At 46.8% G+C, this 18,534-nt stretch overlaps 1 protein-coding gene across 1 annotated transcript in view; it reads right to left on the bottom strand.

The window, feature by feature from the left end:
• The window catches only part of EFHD1 (EF-hand domain family member D1), a 44,155-nt gene that overhangs the window by 2,496 nt on the left and 23,125 nt on the right, over window positions 1-18,534 (bottom strand). Inside the window, exons 2-3 of the mRNA XM_052637494.1 lie at window positions 16,408-16,555; window positions 8,615-8,749 (exon numbers count right to left, since the gene is read on the bottom strand). Of these exons, the coding sequence (XP_052493454.1) occupies window positions 8,615-8,749; window positions 16,408-16,555 (283 nt within the window). The remainder of the gene's footprint in view (window positions 1-8,614; window positions 8,750-16,407; window positions 16,556-18,534) is intronic.

The raw sequence follows: 18,534 nt of genomic DNA, 5'->3' as shown, positions 1-18,534 counted from the left end.
ATTTCCTCCAGTCTTTTTTTTACTTCAAAGTATCTTGGGTCATACAAACATTTAAGTTTTGATGTCATCAAAAAGTTCACTTATTTCCTTTCCAAGTTTGTACTTTATATCATGTTTAAGAAGTTCTTCTCTACCACCCAGGTTCTAAACCCATTTTCCTGTAATTTCTTCTCATACTTGTATGTTTTCATTTTCCCATTTGGCTCTTTAAGTCCCCTGCAATTTATTTTGTGAGGGAGCCTAATGGAGGGCTTTACTTCATTTTCCTAAGTGGATACCCAATTGTCTCAACACCTGTTACTGAATAGCCCATTATTTTCCCACTGATTTGAAAATTATCTTTTCCATATACTCAATTCCCACATGAAGGAGACCTGCTTTTATTATTTTCTACCCCATCCCGCTAACTGGTTTGTTTATTCCTGTGTCCGTACTACATTAGTTAATATTACTGCCTTATAGAATGCCTTAATATTTATAAAGAAAGTAAATCTTTTCTTATGTTGAAGAAGCATATTTTCTTATTTTCAAATGTGTGATTATGAATATGTATTAAACTTCACCAAATGTTTTTGAGACATCTACTTGCAATGGTCACATTTTTCTAATTTAACCTACCTATGATATGAGTATATTTTAAAAATTATCCCTGCCATCTTAACATAAATTTCAAATATTTTAATTGCATTCCATTTCTTAATGTTTTAGGATTCTTACAGCGATACTTATTAGATGGATATATAAATTGTTTGGTGTTATTTTCATCTGATTTTGTAATCAGAGTCATAATGGCTTTAGAGAATGAATGTGATATAGCCTTTTGTGTAAGTTTCAGGTATACAGCATTACAGTTCAACATCTGAATACCCTACAAAGTGATCACCACCATGAGTCTCATTACCATCCATCACCCCATAGTTGACTCTCTTCATCCATTTCTCCCATCTGTCCCCCACCTTCCTTCCCTTCTGGTTACCAAATCTGTTTTCTGTATACATGAGTTTCTTTATGGAGCTTGTAATGGTTTTAAGCTGATGTATCATCATCTCTCGTTATTTCTACCTGCGGGCATCATCGCCTTGATTTCTCTGTCACTAGCTTCCTTGTCTCATTGTCACATCAGTCTATCCCTGGTCCACTCATTCACTTCTCTGCAGTGCTGCAGCTCAGATTCACCATTCCCTACAATGCTTTTTATTTAGCCCATTCTGTTTTCATCTCATTACATCCATGGCTGCTGTTGTTTAGTTGCTAAGTCATGTCCAACTCTTTGCAACCCCGTGGACTGTTGCCCCACCAGGCTCTTCTATCCATGGAATTTCCCAGGCAAGAATACTGGAGTGAGTTGCCATTTCTTCCTCCAGGGGATCTTCCCGACCCAGGGATCGAATCCCCATCTCCTTCATTGGCAGGCAGATTCTTTACTGCTGTGCCACCGGGGAAAACCACATCCACGGTAGCCCAATGCTGAGTCTCATATTTCAATGAAAAATTATAATATCCTTTTCAAATCCTCCCTGTACTTCACAAGGGTCCATTTTTGAAGACAAGATACCAATGAAATTATCAGTAGGCAGTACGTATTATGTTTTCACTCTTTCTGAATCCGAATCCCTAGGGATAGGGTCAAGGAAATTATGTTTTCCAAACTACCCCCCCACCCAGGTATTTCTCAGGCCCTTGGGGCCCTGCTCTGACCCAGCAGCTCTCACCCCTGGCTCCCTATGTCAGAGTCCTCAGAGACTGCTCTATCTTGATCTTGGCAAGATGTCCAAGTTGGAGTTTACCGTCGTCTACCCAGCCTGTCCCCCAAGTATCCCTAGTGGTTGTAGCATCCTACAACCTGGGTTCAAGCTCCTATTTCCTAATGGGCTGGCCTCGCCTTTCTTCACTTTCTAACCCAGAACAGATGCCTGAACAATCTTCACAACAGCAGCTGTCACATAGCTTCCGACTGCCAGGACCTGCTCTTCTGCCGGACATGCTCCACCTCTGCCCCCCCACTCCCAAGTCCCACCCTTGGACCAGGGACGTTGTCTGCTCCTGCTTGCAGGCTGAGAATGTGTCTTTCTTAGAAGCCTCACCAGGACCCACTTAGGGTGAGGATTTCCAGTTTGGGCTGGTCCTTCACTGGAGCTCTGCCCTCCTCCCAGCTCTTTGCCCACAGTGGTCAAGCGGATGGCTGCATCCTCAGGGACACTGCCACCCTGCAGGCCATCTCCTCCCTCGTTTAGACAACAACACAGAGGAATGCGGTCTGTCCACTCTGGACTCCTCGCCCACCCTCTTCATCCCTCCCCTTTTCCCTGTGCTTCAGGGTGGGCAGGAAGCAGACCCTGGGCGCATCATTGAACATCTCGGGGACCAGAGGCGCACTAGCTGCTACCTGCTTGCAAGCCAGTTGTCTGATTTGCAGGAATTTTATGAGCTGGTTGCTAAATATGGTTGGTGGTGGTTTAGTTGCTAAGCTGTGTCTGACTCTTGCGACCCCATGGACTGTAGCCCACCAGGCTCCTCTGTCCATGGGATTTTCCAGGCAAGAGTACTGGAGTGGATTGCCATTTCCTTCTCCAGGGGATCTTCCCAACCCAGGAATCGAACCCAGGTCTCCTGCATTGCAGGCAGATTCTTTACTGACTGAGCTGTGAGGGAAGTCCAAGCAACTGTTAAAAATTAGATTTATATACTTTCACAATGAAATTATGTTACAAGCAAAGGTAACACACACTTACAAGTCATCAATTTCTGGTGATTGTGCTTCATTGACTACTATCTGTGTCCTCAAGGTTGTCTGCGTCTGTCACATCTCTAAGGGGGAAACCGTGTATGATGACCTGGCACCATGAATTGTCCCAGCTCCATGTTCAAAGGCATCCTGTGGGTAGCTTCAAAAGCAATCCCAGGAGGGGGATTCACACCTTGGAAGAATAATGCTACAAACACGGGTTTGATTATTCTTTCAGTGACTGTCTAGACAATCTTTTCTTAAGAAAGTGATGGCAAAATGTCAAAAATGCAGATTAAAGGTAAACATGTGTAGTGTCTGTAGCCTTCACATTATAAATAGCTCCGACATGGAAAGGCTGTTCTTCCAATATTTAAAAGTGAAAGTGAAGTCGCTCAGTCGTGTCCAACTCTTTGCGACCCCATGGACTGTGCAGCCTGCCAGGCTCCTCTGTCCATGGGATTTTCCAGGCAACAATACTAGAGTGGGCTGCCATTTCCTTCTCCAGGGGATCTTCCCAACCCAGGGATCACACCCAGGTCCCCCGCACTGTAGGTAGATGCTTTTTACCTTCTGGGATGTTGCTCATGTCATTGAGGAATGAATGAAGTTCTGACACATCTTTTCACTTTTTTCTTGTAAATTATACAAAATACTAACCAACGTGCATGTTGGAACTACATTCCTTTGTCAGTTGCAATCGTAGACTGCCTACAGACACAAGAGTCCAGCAAAAATCAAGGAGTTATTCTTTATGAATCGATAGCCTATAAGGGGGACATCCCTGATAGCCTAGTGACTAAGTCTCCGAGCTCCCAATGCTCAAAGTTCAATCCCTGGTCAGGGAACTAGATTCCACATTCTGTAACTAAGAGTTTGCATGCCACAGTGAAGACCTGGTACAACACAATAAATAAAAATAAGTATTTTTAAAATACTTTGCTCTTCAGCCTTCCCTTGTAGCTCAGTAAGTAAAGAATCTGCCTGCAATGCAGGAAACCTGTGTTCGATTCCTGGGTTGGGAAAATCCCCTAGAGAAGGAAATGGCAACCCACTCCAGTATTCTTGCCTGGAGAATCCCATGGACAGAGAAGCCTTGAAGGTTCCCAGTCCATGGGGTTGCAAGAGTCGGACACGACTTAGCAGCTAAACCATCACCATTTAAAAAAAAATAGACTATATGAAATCTGCAATAAAAATAGTGTATATTTATTATTTGTACATTACATGCTATGTATCCTTTTTATCAGCAAAATCTATAATAAACTTAGGCATACATATATATATATATATATATATATATGCCTTCTTATATATAAGAACTTAAATATATAAGTTCCCTTCTCCAGGGAATCTTCCCAACCCAGGGATAGAACCCAGGTCTCCCACATTGCAGGCAGATTCTTTACCAGCTAAGCCACAAGGGAAGCCCAAGAATACTGGAGTGGGTAGCCTATCCCTTCTCCAGCAGATCTTCCCAACCCAAGAATCGAACTGAGGTCTCCTGAATTGCAAGCAGATTCTTTACCAACTGAGCTATCAGGGAAGCCCATATAAATGTGTGTGTGTGTGTGTGTATATTATATACACACACATTATACACACACACACTCTTTGTCCAGAGAGCCAGTTGTTAAACATCGATCAACAAACCACTGTCTAAGCATCAGTCTCCTCATCTGCAAAGTGGGATAATAATACCTACCTGCAGAAAGCTTGTATGAGGATTAGATACAACCTGAATCAGAAGCGGTCAGCAGAGGGTCACCATCAACACTCACATGTTTGGTAATCACCCCACCTACCCATTCCTGGCCAGGTCAGAGGAAAGCTGGGGACCTGTGCAATTACTTTACTTGGGGTCCTTGTCCTCCACTATAAAAGTCCACCTCTCCTCTTGATTCTATCATCTCTGAGTACTTGTCCATCAATCACTCCACTCTTTATGTTTTCTTCTCCCTGGATCACTTCCTTGTGACCTAGAAACATGCCAACATCTATCTTCTCTAGGATAAAAAAAAAAAGTTTCTTTCCTGATCTTAAGCTACCATCCCCACTTTGTCTAGGCCTCCTCTGCCAACTTTCTAGACAAAAAAGCCAGCTATCAGGGCTCTTTCCCCCCAGCTCCCACCCAACCCTTACCCTGTTACAATCTGCCCTCCCTCCATAGTGAACCTCATCTCTCAGAATGAGTCTCCACTGACCCACTTGCTGGACCCAACACCTCTGCCCCAACCTCATCTGATTCAATCTCTTCTTGAAATTGCTCTTGTCCTCCGTATAGCATTTCTCCAGAGTTTCCTTGTATCTCTGATTATTTCCTTTCCCACTCTAGTCACCATGACGTTCTGCCCTTGGTCAGTTCCCTTTAGTTTCCAGGTTTCAGTCTGTATCCCGTGAAGACAGTGCCTGTGGTCTGTGTGGCTGGTTGTCCAGGAAACATCCATCCTCCCCGACTTCTTTCTATGAGATGTTTCCCTATCACATGGCCCAAGGGCCTAGGGGAGACTGGCTTCACCCCTGGGCTCAAGGAGAGAAGCCAATCAGAGAAACAATATTCCAGCCCTCGCCAGGAGTCAGTTCAGGAATGGACAAGCATGGAAGAGATTATTCCATGACTACAGTATCTAGTATGCCTGTCTTCCTTAGTATCAGAATTGCAGCTGGGCACATGGATGCCCAGGAAAGAAAAAAAAGGCATTCTGTAGCCTCCCATTTAACGGGGTGTGGCCAAGTTCCGTCCAATAGGGCTGAGCAGAACCTAGCAGCAAACAACAGTGTGCCCTTCAGATAAAGGGGCAGGTCTTTCCCTTGCCTGAAGTCACCTCGGACTTAACAGTAAAACCCAGCTTATCGCTTTTCCTCCCGAAATCATTCACATTCAGGGACAGGGGTCCTGTTTTGATTTTTCTTAGTATCACCAACCCCTGGCCCCACAGCTCCTACAATCTTGTTGCTTTTACTTTCTACCTCCAATCACATGGTCATGAACACAGAGTTCTGTTTTTGTTTTTTTTGTTTTTTTTTTGCTGCAGTGTTCAGCGTGTGGGATCTTCGTTCCCTGACCAGGGATCGAACCCATGCCCCCTGCACTGGCAGCACAGAGTCTCAGCCACAGGCCCACCAGGGAAGTCCCAACACTGAGAGCTCTAGGGGGGTTGGGATTCATCGCCACCTCCTCCCCAGCCCACTGTCACACTCCTCGTTGGACCTACGGTTCTTCTCCAGGTGTCTATGGAGCCTCCCTGAGTCCAGTCTCTCCCCAGGCAAGTCTGTCCCCGTTGTACCCAAGGCTGATCAGAGCAAGGCCCTGCTCTCCAAGATTGGCCATGCACTGAATCCTCCCGCAGAGCCCAGGGAGAGTTGGATGAGGCCTGGGAAGCTGGTCAGCAGATAATTCTGGTGATCCACAGGCTGGGGAAAGCCTGACCCTCAGGGGAACCCAGAGCTTCCTGTCCAGCTGCATCCAGTACAGACAGGGGCCAGCCTCCAAGCCCTCCCTGCCCCTCCCTACCCCATGCCTCAGAGCCTTTGCTCTCACAGTTCCCACGGCAGGAACGCCTTCTCCTCCCTGATTACAAGGTGAATCCCCATTCATCTCTTAACATCTGTCGCGAATGTCAGCTCCTTTATGGCCTTCTCCCAAATTCGGGCGATGGTTTCCTCCATTTGTCATTCATGCCAACACTTCTTGAGGGCCATTATTAGCCAGGCACTGTAATTACACAGGTAACACACCTACGCTGCCTTTGAGTCTGCGGGTGAGGAGGCAGACGAATAAACAGAACAAGTTCAAAAAAATTTATTGTTATTCTTTTCATCTTTTCTCCTGTTGCAAAAATAATGCACACACATCATAAACCCTCACAAAATTATTTTAAAAAGTCGGTCCCTCTGACATCACTATTATTGATACTTTGGTATAAAATTATCCAGGTTGTATTTACTATTTCACAAAATTGGCTTTCAAGCATACTGTTTTGCCTAATTCATTTTGGACATCTGTCCACATATAAGGGGATGACAGAGGACAAGATGGTTGGATGGCATCACCGACTCAATGGATATGAGTTTGAGCCAACTCCGGGAGATGGTGAAGGGCAGGGAAGCCTGGTGTGCTGCAGTCCATGGGGTCGCAAAGAGTCGGACACGACTGAGCAACTGAACAACACCAAACATAAATGCAGCTGCATCTCATTCTTCAAGAGCTGTAGCCTGTGTAAACGTGCGGGTGAACCACAGTGGACTCAATGCCCGGGTCACAGACATTTCCGTTACGCTCAGTTCTCCTCTATTACCAACCTCACTGTATGAAAAGCTTTGTCTATACATCTATGTGCATTGGCACGAGTGTCTCTGAAGGATAAAATCCTCAAGGCAGGGACGTCCCTGGTGGTGCGATTGATAAGGGTCTGCCTGGCAGAAAGATGCTGGACTCCTATCTCCACGCAGCATCACAGAGCTGCAGAGAGAGCACGCTGCTTTGAGGCCTGAACAGGCTGGGCTGTGTCACCCAGGACACTCTGTTTCTGGGCAAAGAAACTCCTGGGAAAAGCCAGGAGCGGTGGGGCTTCCACGGTGGCTCAGTGGTAAAGAATCTGCGTGCCAGTGCAGTAGATGTGCGTTCAGTCCCTGGATCAGGAAGACTAAACAACCAGCACAAGGGGTTGGCCCCTGGCTGGAGCTGCAGGGAGTTCCAATAGCTCATATCATGTACAGAGTGCGCTCAGTGAGCCAGGCACTTGCTAAATGCTTCAGACGAAAGAAAGCATTTCATCCTCATGGTGATCTCATTATCAGCTCCAGGGTACAGATGAGGAAACTGAGGCACTGACAAGTGACAGGTAAGTGGAGGAGGCAGAATGTGAACCCACGTGGTCTTATCCACTGCACCCCTCCACCCGTCTCCCCAGCCCCACCCCCTACCCCATCCCACCCCCCACCCCCACCCGCAACTGCAGAAGGACGTTTGGAGTGTTTTCCTGATCTCTCTTTCTGCCAGTGTGCTCTGTGGAGAGGAAAATGACAGCACCCAGACTGAGATAAAATCTCCCGAAACGTTCAATGACCATATGAACTCATGAATGAACAGAAGCACCCAGAAGGGCTCCAAGACCACATGCTGCAGAATCCTTCCCGGCTCCCTGGCGTCGTCAACGTTGCACATAACGATTCTGATCCAGGGCAAGCCAACAAGGCAGCCTTCTCGGGTCACTTGTTTACACACAGGTGTCTAAGATGCAAACACGGAGGCAGCTGTTCAAGTAACTCATGTGGTTTGGGGTAGAGAGGAATTCTCTAGGAAAGTCTGACTCCAGAGTCATCTGGGACCATTGCACCAGCAAGCCTGTTTGAATCTGATATCAGGAGCCTCCCTGATGGCTCAGTGGTAAAGAATCCCCCTGTCGATGCAAGAGACATGGGTTCAATCCCTGGTCTGGGAAGATCCCACATTGCTGCCGAGCAATTAAGCTCATGCACCACAATTATTGAGCCTGTGCTTTAGAAAACCTGGGAGCCACAACTCCTGAGCCCCCATGCTGCAGCTCCTGAAATGCGAGTGCCCTAGAGCCCGTGCTCCTCACGAGAGAAGCCACTGCAGTGAGAACCTGCACCCCACAACTAGAGAAAAGCCCGAGAAGCGATGGAGACCCAGCACAGTCAAAAATAAAAATAAATCTGAAACCAGGATCCAAAGCATTTGCCATCAGGCCATTTTGTTTTTAATTTTCAGATGGCACACAGACACACACTCTCCTTTCCCTACCATCTCACGTGCTCAATAGAGTGCCGTCTCCCTTGTCCTGATGAGCTGGTCGCCGGCTGGGAGCTCGGCTCGGCAGGGTGCAGGGACAGGGGGGCTGTGCCGCGCAGGAAGGAGGCACCTACCTTGGCTTCAAAGAAGTCCTTGGCACCTCTGACACCCTCCAGGGCAACATCGATCTCAGAAAGCTTCGCCAGTGCCATCAGCCCGCTGTCCTCCTGCAGTTCTCCTGCAGCGGCCTTGTGGAATATAAGCAGGAACTGCAGGGGAAGGTTGGCAAGGGTCAAAGTCAACGTCACCAGGAGATTTACAGTTCCCTCTGACCCAAGCTACAGTCATTACCGCCATGCCTATCACAAAGGGTGTATGCAAAGGGTGGCCACATGACAAGCTATTTACGTCAACACTGGAAACATGGGGAAACTCCCTGGAAGTCCAGCGGTTAAGACTCCATGCTTCCACTGCAGGGGATGTGGCTTTGATCCCTGGTAGGGGAAACTGAGATCCCATATGCCTCGAGACACAGTCAAGAAAACAAGGGGCTTCCCTGGCGGTCCAGGGGTTGAGCCTCCGCCTTGCGATGCAAGGGACACCGGCTCGATCCTGGTCTGGGAAGACGCCACGTGCCAAGGAGCAACTAAGCCCGGGCACCACAAGTACTGAACCTGTGCTCTAAGAGCCTGGAGGTTACAACTGCTGAAGCCTGCTCACCCCAGAGCCCGTGTTTCGCAACAAAGGAAGCCACGACAATGAGAGGCCTGCACACAGCAACAAAGAGGGGCCCCCGCTGGCCGCAATTAGAGAAAACCCACATGCAGCAATGAAGACGCACGCAGCCAATAAACAAACAAATACACGATTTTTTTTTTTTTAAAGACCTATCTTCCCACAGGGATGTAGAGGAAAGGGCACCCTCATGTTGCTAAGAGTGTAACCTGAATCAAAATTTTTGGAGGGCGTTTTGGAAATATTTACCAAAGATAAAATGCTTTCACCCTTCTAATCATTAATTCCCCTGCTTGGAATCCATCCCTTAAAACATGCACACAAATGCTATGTCACATAAAAACATTACATAAAATGGTTTAAGAAGAAGCACTATGCATAAAAGCAAAAAATTGGCAACATCCTGCTTAACAGCCATGAAAGAAAAAGTCCAGTAGATTGTTATGTACTACTTTTAAAACTGAATAACGTAATATTTCTGACATTTTAAGAAGCCATTCCTACTTCCCATTTGTGTCCCATTTTGGCGTTAAACTATTTACCTCTCTCGGTGTTTTCTACTTTACCTCTGTCACTTGCCTTTCAATTTTGTTTACGGTGGAAATGTTTTTCAAAAGCTATCAATTTTTGCTTTTCTCTCACCAGTGGTATGCTTAGAAAATCCTTCCTTGCCACCAAGGTTACAGAAACAATCAAAAACCTGTGTTTCTGTCTACAGCTTTTAGGACTCTTAAAAAAAAAATACACATGTAAATATTTAATCTCTGAAATTTATTCTGATCTGTCATGTAAAGGTGATCATTAACCTTATTTTCTTCCACATGGTTAGTTAGTAATCCCCACACCACTTATTGAATAATCCATCGTCTTCCTGAAGATTCAAAATGTGACCTGAATGAATTTGTCTTTAAAGTCAGTCTATACTAAGAGAATACAATACATACAAGACTCTGGAGGATACATTTTAAAATAAACAAATAGGTCAACCCGAAAGAGCAGTCCTTGCTCTATCTCACCCCTTGCATGTCCTTCCATCACCCCCAAAGCAGTTTTATGGCTTTTTTACTTCTCTTCTTTAAATTTTTTTTGTGAATTTGTCAAACAGCTTCTATACCACTTCCATAATTTATCCATCTAAGAAGAATTAGATCTTCTCAGGTGGCTCAGTGGTAAAGAATCCCCCTCCCAAGGCAGGAGACGTGGGCTCGATCCCTGGGTTGGGAAAGATGCCCTGGAGGAGGAAATGGCAACCCACTCCAGTATTCTTGCCTGGAGGAATCCATGGACAGAGGAGCCTGGTGGGCTACAGTCCATGGGGTTGCAGAGTCAGACATGACTTAGCATCTGAGCACATACACACACAAACACACACACACACACAATATGTATGCCTAAAGGGAAATTTCAATTTTCCTCTAAAGATTGTCTTCCCCAAGAGGAAAGAACATTTTCTAAAGCAGAGTGAGAGTAAGACAAGCTCAATGAACTTTTTCCAAATTCCAACTTGAATGTCTCTTAACGCCTAGAGGGAAGCGTGCCTCATTAAGTGAAAATCTGAGATTCCACCATCACCACCCCCAAAACGCCTTGCCAACAAGTCCTTCCTTGTCATTCTCGCTTCGAGGGTCCTAACTCCACTGTGGACTTTGCCAAAAACAAAGCAACCGGTGAAGCAAGATGTTGCAGGACTTTCAGCTTCACGGAGGAGGCCGCCACTGTGGTCAGCTTGGCTCGACAGAAATGCCACGGTCACCCACCTGCAGCTTCAAACTCTCTCACTAGAGGCCGGCAAAGACTCAGTTTGCAGCAGACTCTCAGAGCCAGAACACCGGCTCCAAAGAAGACTTGGAAATCAAGCCTGCTGAAGGAGGAGAGGTTCCCCCAAGAAAAGGATGGGGGACAAGGGGACTGGGGGATGGTGGTGAGCGGGCTCTCATAGAAGAGACTGAAGATCCCTGCACACATGAGCCTCAGATAGAGGGAAAGAGTAAAACATCCAACCGTGCCTCGGTCCCCTATGTATCCTTAAAGCACTTAGCAGAAGCCACCCTCCTTCCCAAGTCTTTATAAGGAGGACACAAAACAGGTTGCCCCTCCAGAGCTTAGGAAAGACGGAGCACCGCCCCCAGCCTAGCACCAACCCTAGTGACCTGGGGCAGGGGAGTCTCTTCTCTAAAATTCATTTTTCTTTCTCTGCAGCAGAGATGACAATGTAGGTGTTTACAGGAGGGTTTGGGAAGATCCTCTGGAGGAAGAAATGGCAACCCACTCCAATATTCTTGCTTGAAAAGTTCCATGGACAGAGGAGCTTGGTGGGCTAGAGTCCATGGGATCTCAAAGAGTCAGACACGATTGAGTGACTAAACACCACCAGCAACAAAAGGGCTTAAAGTATTCCTCAACAGTCCTTTCCCCTGAGTGCATCCCGGCCACAAGTGCTCACTCTCAACTTTGCCGGCTCACAGGTAACCACCAGCAGCTCTGTCACAACTTAGGGGTCTCCCTGCCCCAGCCAGTTAAAGAAAAAAGATCCAGCTCAACTCGAAAATCTCCAGCTTTCCATAGCGCATGCCAGACTTTCCCATTTAATGTATCACAATCACCAACCCCTGAATGACAATTTCTCCAACTGCCCAGCCTTGTTTGTCTTCCTATTTATAGTCCACAAAGACTGGTATGTTGTAGAGAATTGGAAAGTGTCCTAGCTGTGACTCTGAGCAAAGAGGGGGGAGGGAAGGAGAAGCAGAAAACAAAGAAACAGAGAGAACTCACAGAGCTAAAAAGCAGTTTCAGACATGAGCTAGCAAATGCTTGTGATGAATTCAAGGGAATTTTTAATTTCGTGGCTCTGACTGGTGATACAAACACTTGCCCACATTAGTTAGAGCTTTTAGGTGGCGAGTGACAGAGACACACTTGTTGGCTTAAGCAAAAAGGAGGTATTCGTTATACAAATAGGATATCTCAAAAGCCAAGGGCAAAATACAGTGGTCTGGATGAAGATTGGAATGGGGAGAGCCAATGTGTTCAAGACTGGAAGCCACATTCTCTTTCAAGCTCTTACGTCTGGACCACATGGCAGAAAATGGCCACTCCGCACTGAATTATCCTTGCAGGAACAGCCACCTGCAGAGCCAGTGTGCCAAATTCCAGCCCCAAATTCCCAGATACAGAATCCAATTGACCTAATCTGGCCACGGGTCCACCCACGGTCCAATCAACCATTAACAGACAGGGGCGCAACCCAGGACAGTCAGGGCTGCCAGAGACCCTCTTAGGGAGGGTAGGGTGGGAGGAGAAAAGACCTACGTTTCCAGTGTGTGCTTATGCGTGCATGTGTGTGCGTGCTCACTCGTGCCTGACTCTTTGAGACCCTATGGACTGTAACCTGCCAGCCTCCTCAGTCCATAGGGTTTTCCCGGCAAGAATACCAGAGTGGGTTGCCATTTCCTCCTCCAGGGGAATCTTCCTTCCTGGGTCTCCTGCACTGGCAGGTGGATTCTTTACCACTGAACCCCTGGGAAGTCACCCAGTTCCCAGGACTGACAGGTAATCTAGTAAACCCCTTATCCAGCCTTTGTACAAAACCACCACATGTCTGGTCTTGGAGCAATTCTGCTTTGAGACAGATGTAATGGAATTAGTAAGGACTACAAGAAAAAGGGAGGAAGATATTAAGGTCTCTCTGTCTGCCTCCAAAGGAGACTGAGGTGGGGAGGCCTAGAATCTGATTCTAGATCCCTAGAGCTACGGAGATAGAACTGCTAACTCCAGTGCATCCTGTGACTTCTCCTACATGTCTGTACATGTACATAAACTATAAATGCAAACAATTATCTTTTACACACAGTTTGGAAATATGCTTTTGTTCCTGCTTCTCACACTGTCAACATTTGTCCTCTGGTCATCAAACACTGTGCTAAATCATCATTTTTAAAGGCTCCTTGTGTGCCATTTTGTTAAATACCCCGAATGTGCCCATATCATTTTCATAATTGGAAAAGAAATGGTTTAAAAGAAAGATCAATTCCCTTGAACGTTGGGGGAAGGTAGCAAATTGGTGCTTAATAGAAACATATTTTCTGTATCAAAGGGCTTTTCTTTAGATGTAACTCACTTCAGTCAAGTTAACCCCCCCCCCCAAAAAAAAAGAAAGAATGGGAATATGAACTCACCAAGCACCCACTAAGCATCAGGTCAGGAAGGCACTATAGAAATGAGACATTTTGTCTATCTGGCAGCTCCTGCCACTTATGATGATGGTGGTGGAGCTGTTTTATGATGCCCTGTGGCACATGACCTGAATCTAACCAATCACAGTATCCTGGATGCAATGCTTGGTCCAGGAGGTGGGCATGTACCCCTATGAGGGCCAATCAGAAGCCTTCTTCTGAGACTGCTATGGATTCTGGGATGAAGTAGCCCTCCATTCCCTGGGGCAAGGTAGCCTGGAGCGGCCAGCAACCATCATGGCAAGCACCAGGGACAACACCCTATTTGGAAAGAAAGGATGTAGAAAAAAACACAGTCAAGGTACAGCAAGAGAAAATTACTGATTACTTGTGTCTAAAACACTTTCACTTCATCTCCTAGGTATGTGAACCAACAGTCACCTATTCTTTCCTTGTTTAAATTAGTTAGCATTCTCTTGCCATCACTAACAGTCAAGCATTCTAACTGATAGAGGCATAGAAAGAGAACTTTGTCCTCAAAACAGTCCCGAGCAAAAGCTGTTAACAGCCCTATTTTAAGGACATAAAAACTGAGGCTGAGAAATAATGTGTCCCAGTTACGCAGCTCTGTGTGGAAGATGGAGGCTGGAATGTACACCTCTTTTCATTACACAAACTCAGCATCAGCCCACTGGTGGCTTACAACATGGGTGGATACCGGCAGAGTGAAATCCTAAGAGCAGGAGTTTGGGCTGTGGAGTACTGTGTGGCAAACGCATCCACACTTCCAATTCTGTACCTCTGGGCACAACTCCTAGAGATGGGGCCACAGTGGGGCTCTGAATTGACAAAGGACTGAACATGAACACCCCTGAAGACCTGTAGGTGGGTTGAGTATCCACAACAAAACCCTTTGGAAATGTCCAAGCCTCAGATCGAAATGGCCAAACCAACAGCTAACCAAAAGCTAACTGAGCATCTTGGAAACAGAGAGGGGCGCATGCAGGAGGATCCTGGGTCAAACAGAGGGGAGGGATTTTCAGTTGGTGACTTGCATAGATGTCTAAGCACCCTCGATTTCCATTCCCCTGAGGTTAAAACTTTGCCACAGAAGTTCTTTCCCCAGCAGTGCCTCCAAAGCTTCACCAAGGCGAAATCCTTTACTTTCTACATCCCAGGGGCACCCAGATTATTGCTGTCGTTATGTATGCTCAGTCATGTCCAGCTCTTTGTGACCCCATGAACTGTAGCCTGCCAGGCTCCTGTCCATGGGATTCCCCAGGCAAGAATCCTGGAGTGGGTTGCCATTTCCTCCTCCAGGGTATCTTCCCAACCCAGGGATCGAACCCACGTCTTCTGCATTTCAGGCTGGTTCTTTACCACTTGAGACATTGGAAAGAAAGAGCTAATGCCCAGCATGATGCATGACTAATACAAAGGATTGATATTATTATTATTAATAATTTGTAGTAATACAAATGAGAGGCAAGGAAACCAGAGAGGCAGCTGCAAAGTTGAACGTGGTAAATGATGGTGGCAGGCTGTCTCCCAGGCCCAGCCCTGAGCCAGGATCTGATTTCAGGCAAGTGCTGACCTTTTTGGTCTTCTAGCTCCTTAGCTCTGAAATGAGAAGTCTGGCAGCAGATTATCCTGAGGGTTACGCCCAACACAGGTTTTCCATGATCTATCTCCACATCAGCCAGTTGAGGAAAGGAAGAGATGGGGGATTCTGAAGTTGATCTGTGAGCAGTGAGAGGCATGGTCAGCTGGGGAAGGGACTCATGGCTGCAAATTCAGCTTCAGAGAGAACCGCCCCTGGCCCCCAGCCCCCGCAACCAGGAAGCGCAGCCAAAGGCCCTATCTAGCCTGGACAGAAGACCAGTGTTTGGCCAAAGTTCTCACCCTCAGAAACCAGGATGCCAGCACTCCACTGTTTCTGGAATAATTAGGGTTAAACACCAGAAGACAAGGACTGTCCTCTCTTCTTTCATCTTCCAAGGGTCCCAAAAGAGACACGACTGAAAACGAGACCACAGCAGCTGGGCTAATGTCCAAACCTTCAGCCTGGATGGTCTTGCCAAAGTTATTCTAATACCAGGTCATGGATACATCTAAAAACCTTTCAATAAAACTCAAACACACAAGACATGCAATTCCCTTCCTTGTGGAGCTGCATTCTTGCCATGGAAGAAACCCAGTGGCCTTGAGATTTATTCCCCAAAGTAAAAATGGCTGAGGTTTTCACCCATTGGGAAATCAGGTGGATCTACGTGTATTCTTCCAGGAATATATCTATATGTACACAGTTTTGCTCACAATTCCAGGGGTCCAAAGACCAAAAACCTATCCTGGACTTCTTTGGAGGAGAAGGTTCAGGGGCAGAAAGCAAGACCCTTTAATTGTTTTTTTAAAAAACTACTTTAAAATGCTTATTTTAAAAATTAATGGGCTTTCCAGGTAGTTCAGTGGTAAAGAATCCATCTGCAAGCAGGAGATAAGGGTACGATCCCTGGGTCAGGAAGATCCCCTGGAGAAGGAAATGGCAACTCACTCCAGCATTCTTGCCTGGGAAATCCCATGGACAGAGGAGCCTGGCGGGCTATGTCCATGGGTTTGCAAAGAGTCGGACAGGACTTAGCGACTAAACAACAGCATAAAAATTAACAGTTTAAATATATTTTTAAAGTGTGAAACTAAAACCCACCGAAACTTTGCACCCACAAACATTCACTATGAATGTTTTAGTGAACATCCCTCCAGATTGCTCAATACTTACCATTTTACCCAAAGGAGGCTATCCTCCCCAAAGTGATTTTCAAACTGCTTGCTGAGCACTTTCTCATGCCAGCACTGTGGTTCACTAGCTCCTTAACGATATGTTAAAAAGCAGAACTGCAGGTTAAATATCCAAGCAGCTCTCTAGAGGGGCCCAAGACATTGTGTAGTCCAGGGGACGGTAAATCAGTGGGTCCTCTCAGGGACCCTCACCCTCCAGGGGCTCATGGCCAGGACGCAGGTACCTCACGGAAGCTGAGTTTGCCATCAAAGTCCTCGTCCACCTCCTTGATCATGCTCTTCAGGCCCAGGTGGGTCTGGGGGGCCCCCAGCTTCTCCATCATCAGCTTCAGCTCCATCAGGTCAATGAAGCCATCCCTTCCAGCATCATACCTGTGGGGTCAAACGCAGGGCGCTGGTGAGGGATAGCCATGGCCAGGACCAAAAGACACTTATTAACCTACCAAATGCGAAATGCTTTTGGCTTTAGTTACTTAAAAATGACTCAAACTACTCCTGCCTTGCAGTGGCCACCAGGGTCACTGCGTTGGAAGGGTCCCCGGCCTCTCCTTCAACACCTCTGGACTCTGCAGGGCCCAACTCAAAGCGGATCTTGGACTCCAGGAATGTTTTCATATTTGTTAATGCCTTAATTAGGCCATAAGTTTCCTGAGGATGAAAAACATGCCTGTTTACCTATATTTTTCCCCATTTTAGTCAACAAACATCCACGAACTCCTAACGCTGGACAATGGAAGGGCTGCCACAAGGCACCCTATGCACCCACTCTATTACACTGACGGTTCTGGAAGCTTCCTTCGGTCACCGCTCCCTGGGTCCCCATCACCCCATTTCCATCTACCTCTCCTCTCGTCCGCAGGTCTCCTGTCTCTGGAAGCTGCTTTCCCGACCTGGCACTCTGGTTTCACGCTTAGCCATCCGGCTCCCAGATATCCAGTCCCCAGGTCTGAATGGTCACGCCCGGATGTTACAGATGAACCGGGACTTGGCACAATACTCTTGGCCAAGTTTCGACACAGGGCCAGCACCTCTGCTGACGGTGCCCCCAGCCCCCAAGCCTCCCCACGGCAGGGATCCCGGCCCTGCCCTGTACTCCCAGGTGCCTGGGTCAGCCCTGTGGGACCCTTCCTCAGCCTCTGTTCTTCTCCCCCAGCCACTCCACCCAGCTCCACCCCCAGCATCCTTCTCTACACACTTGAGCTATTATGGAGCTTCTCACAGACTCCCTGGCTCTTCTCCTAGCAAATCCATCCTATTCTCCACTGCCCAGAGATCCCTTGTTACTACAGTACGAACATCATGCGTTAAAATCAAATCCATTCAGAACAGCCCAAAGGGGGGAACAACCCCAGACTCCCCTGACGGATGAACAGATAAGCAAAATGAGGTATATCCATACAATGGGACATTATATGTTCACGCAGTAGCATATTATTCTCCATTTTAAAAATGAAATTCTGGTCTTCCTTGGTGGTGAGGTGGATAAGAATCCACATGCCAGTGCAGGGAACATGGGTTTGATCCCTGGTCCAGGAAGATCCCAGACGATGCAGAGTAGTTAAGCCCAGGAGCCACAACTACTGAGCCCGTGGGCAGCAACTAAAGCCTGGGCACCGAAGAGCACGTGCTCTGCAACAAGGAAAGCCGCCGCGATGAGAAGCCCACGCGCTGCAACCAGAGAAAGCCCTTGTAGCAACAAAGACCCAGCAAGGTAAAAAATAAATAAAATTATTTTAAAAATGAAATTCTATACTTTGCTGACAAAGGTCCATACAGTCAGAGCCACGGTTTTTCCAGTGGTCATGTACGGATGTGAGAGTTGGACTATAAAGAAAGCTGAGCGCAGAAGAATCGATGCTTTTGAACTGTGGTATTGGAGAAGACTCTTGAGAGTCCCTTGGACTGCAAGGAGATCAAACCAGTCATCCTAAAGGAAATCAGTCCTGAATATTCATTGGAAGGACTGATGTTGAAGCTGAAGCTCCAATACTCTGGCCACCTGATGCGAAGAGCTGACTCATTGGAAAAGATTCTGATGCTGGGAAAGAAGGAAGGCAGGAGGAGAAGGGGACGACAGAGGATGAGACGGTTGGATGGCATCACCAACTCAATGGACATGAGTTTGAGCAAGCTCCAGGAGTTGGTGATGGACAGGGAAGCCTGGTGTGCTGCAGTTCATGGGGTCAAAAAGAGTCAGACATGACTGAGCAAATGAACTGGATACATGCTACAACACAGATGAAACTTGAGAACATTATGCTAAGATTGAAATAAACCAGACACAAAAAGACAAACCTGCAGAATTCCACTTATATGAGATTTCCAGAATTCCTAGAGTAGCTATTAGAGAC

This window comes from Budorcas taxicolor, chromosome 3 (genome assembly GCF_023091745.1).
Source record: "Budorcas taxicolor isolate Tak-1 chromosome 3, Takin1.1, whole genome shotgun sequence".
Classification (NCBI taxonomy): Eukaryota; Metazoa; Chordata; class Mammalia; order Artiodactyla; family Bovidae; genus Budorcas; species Budorcas taxicolor.
This window is presented reverse-complemented; position numbering and strand designations above follow the sequence as displayed.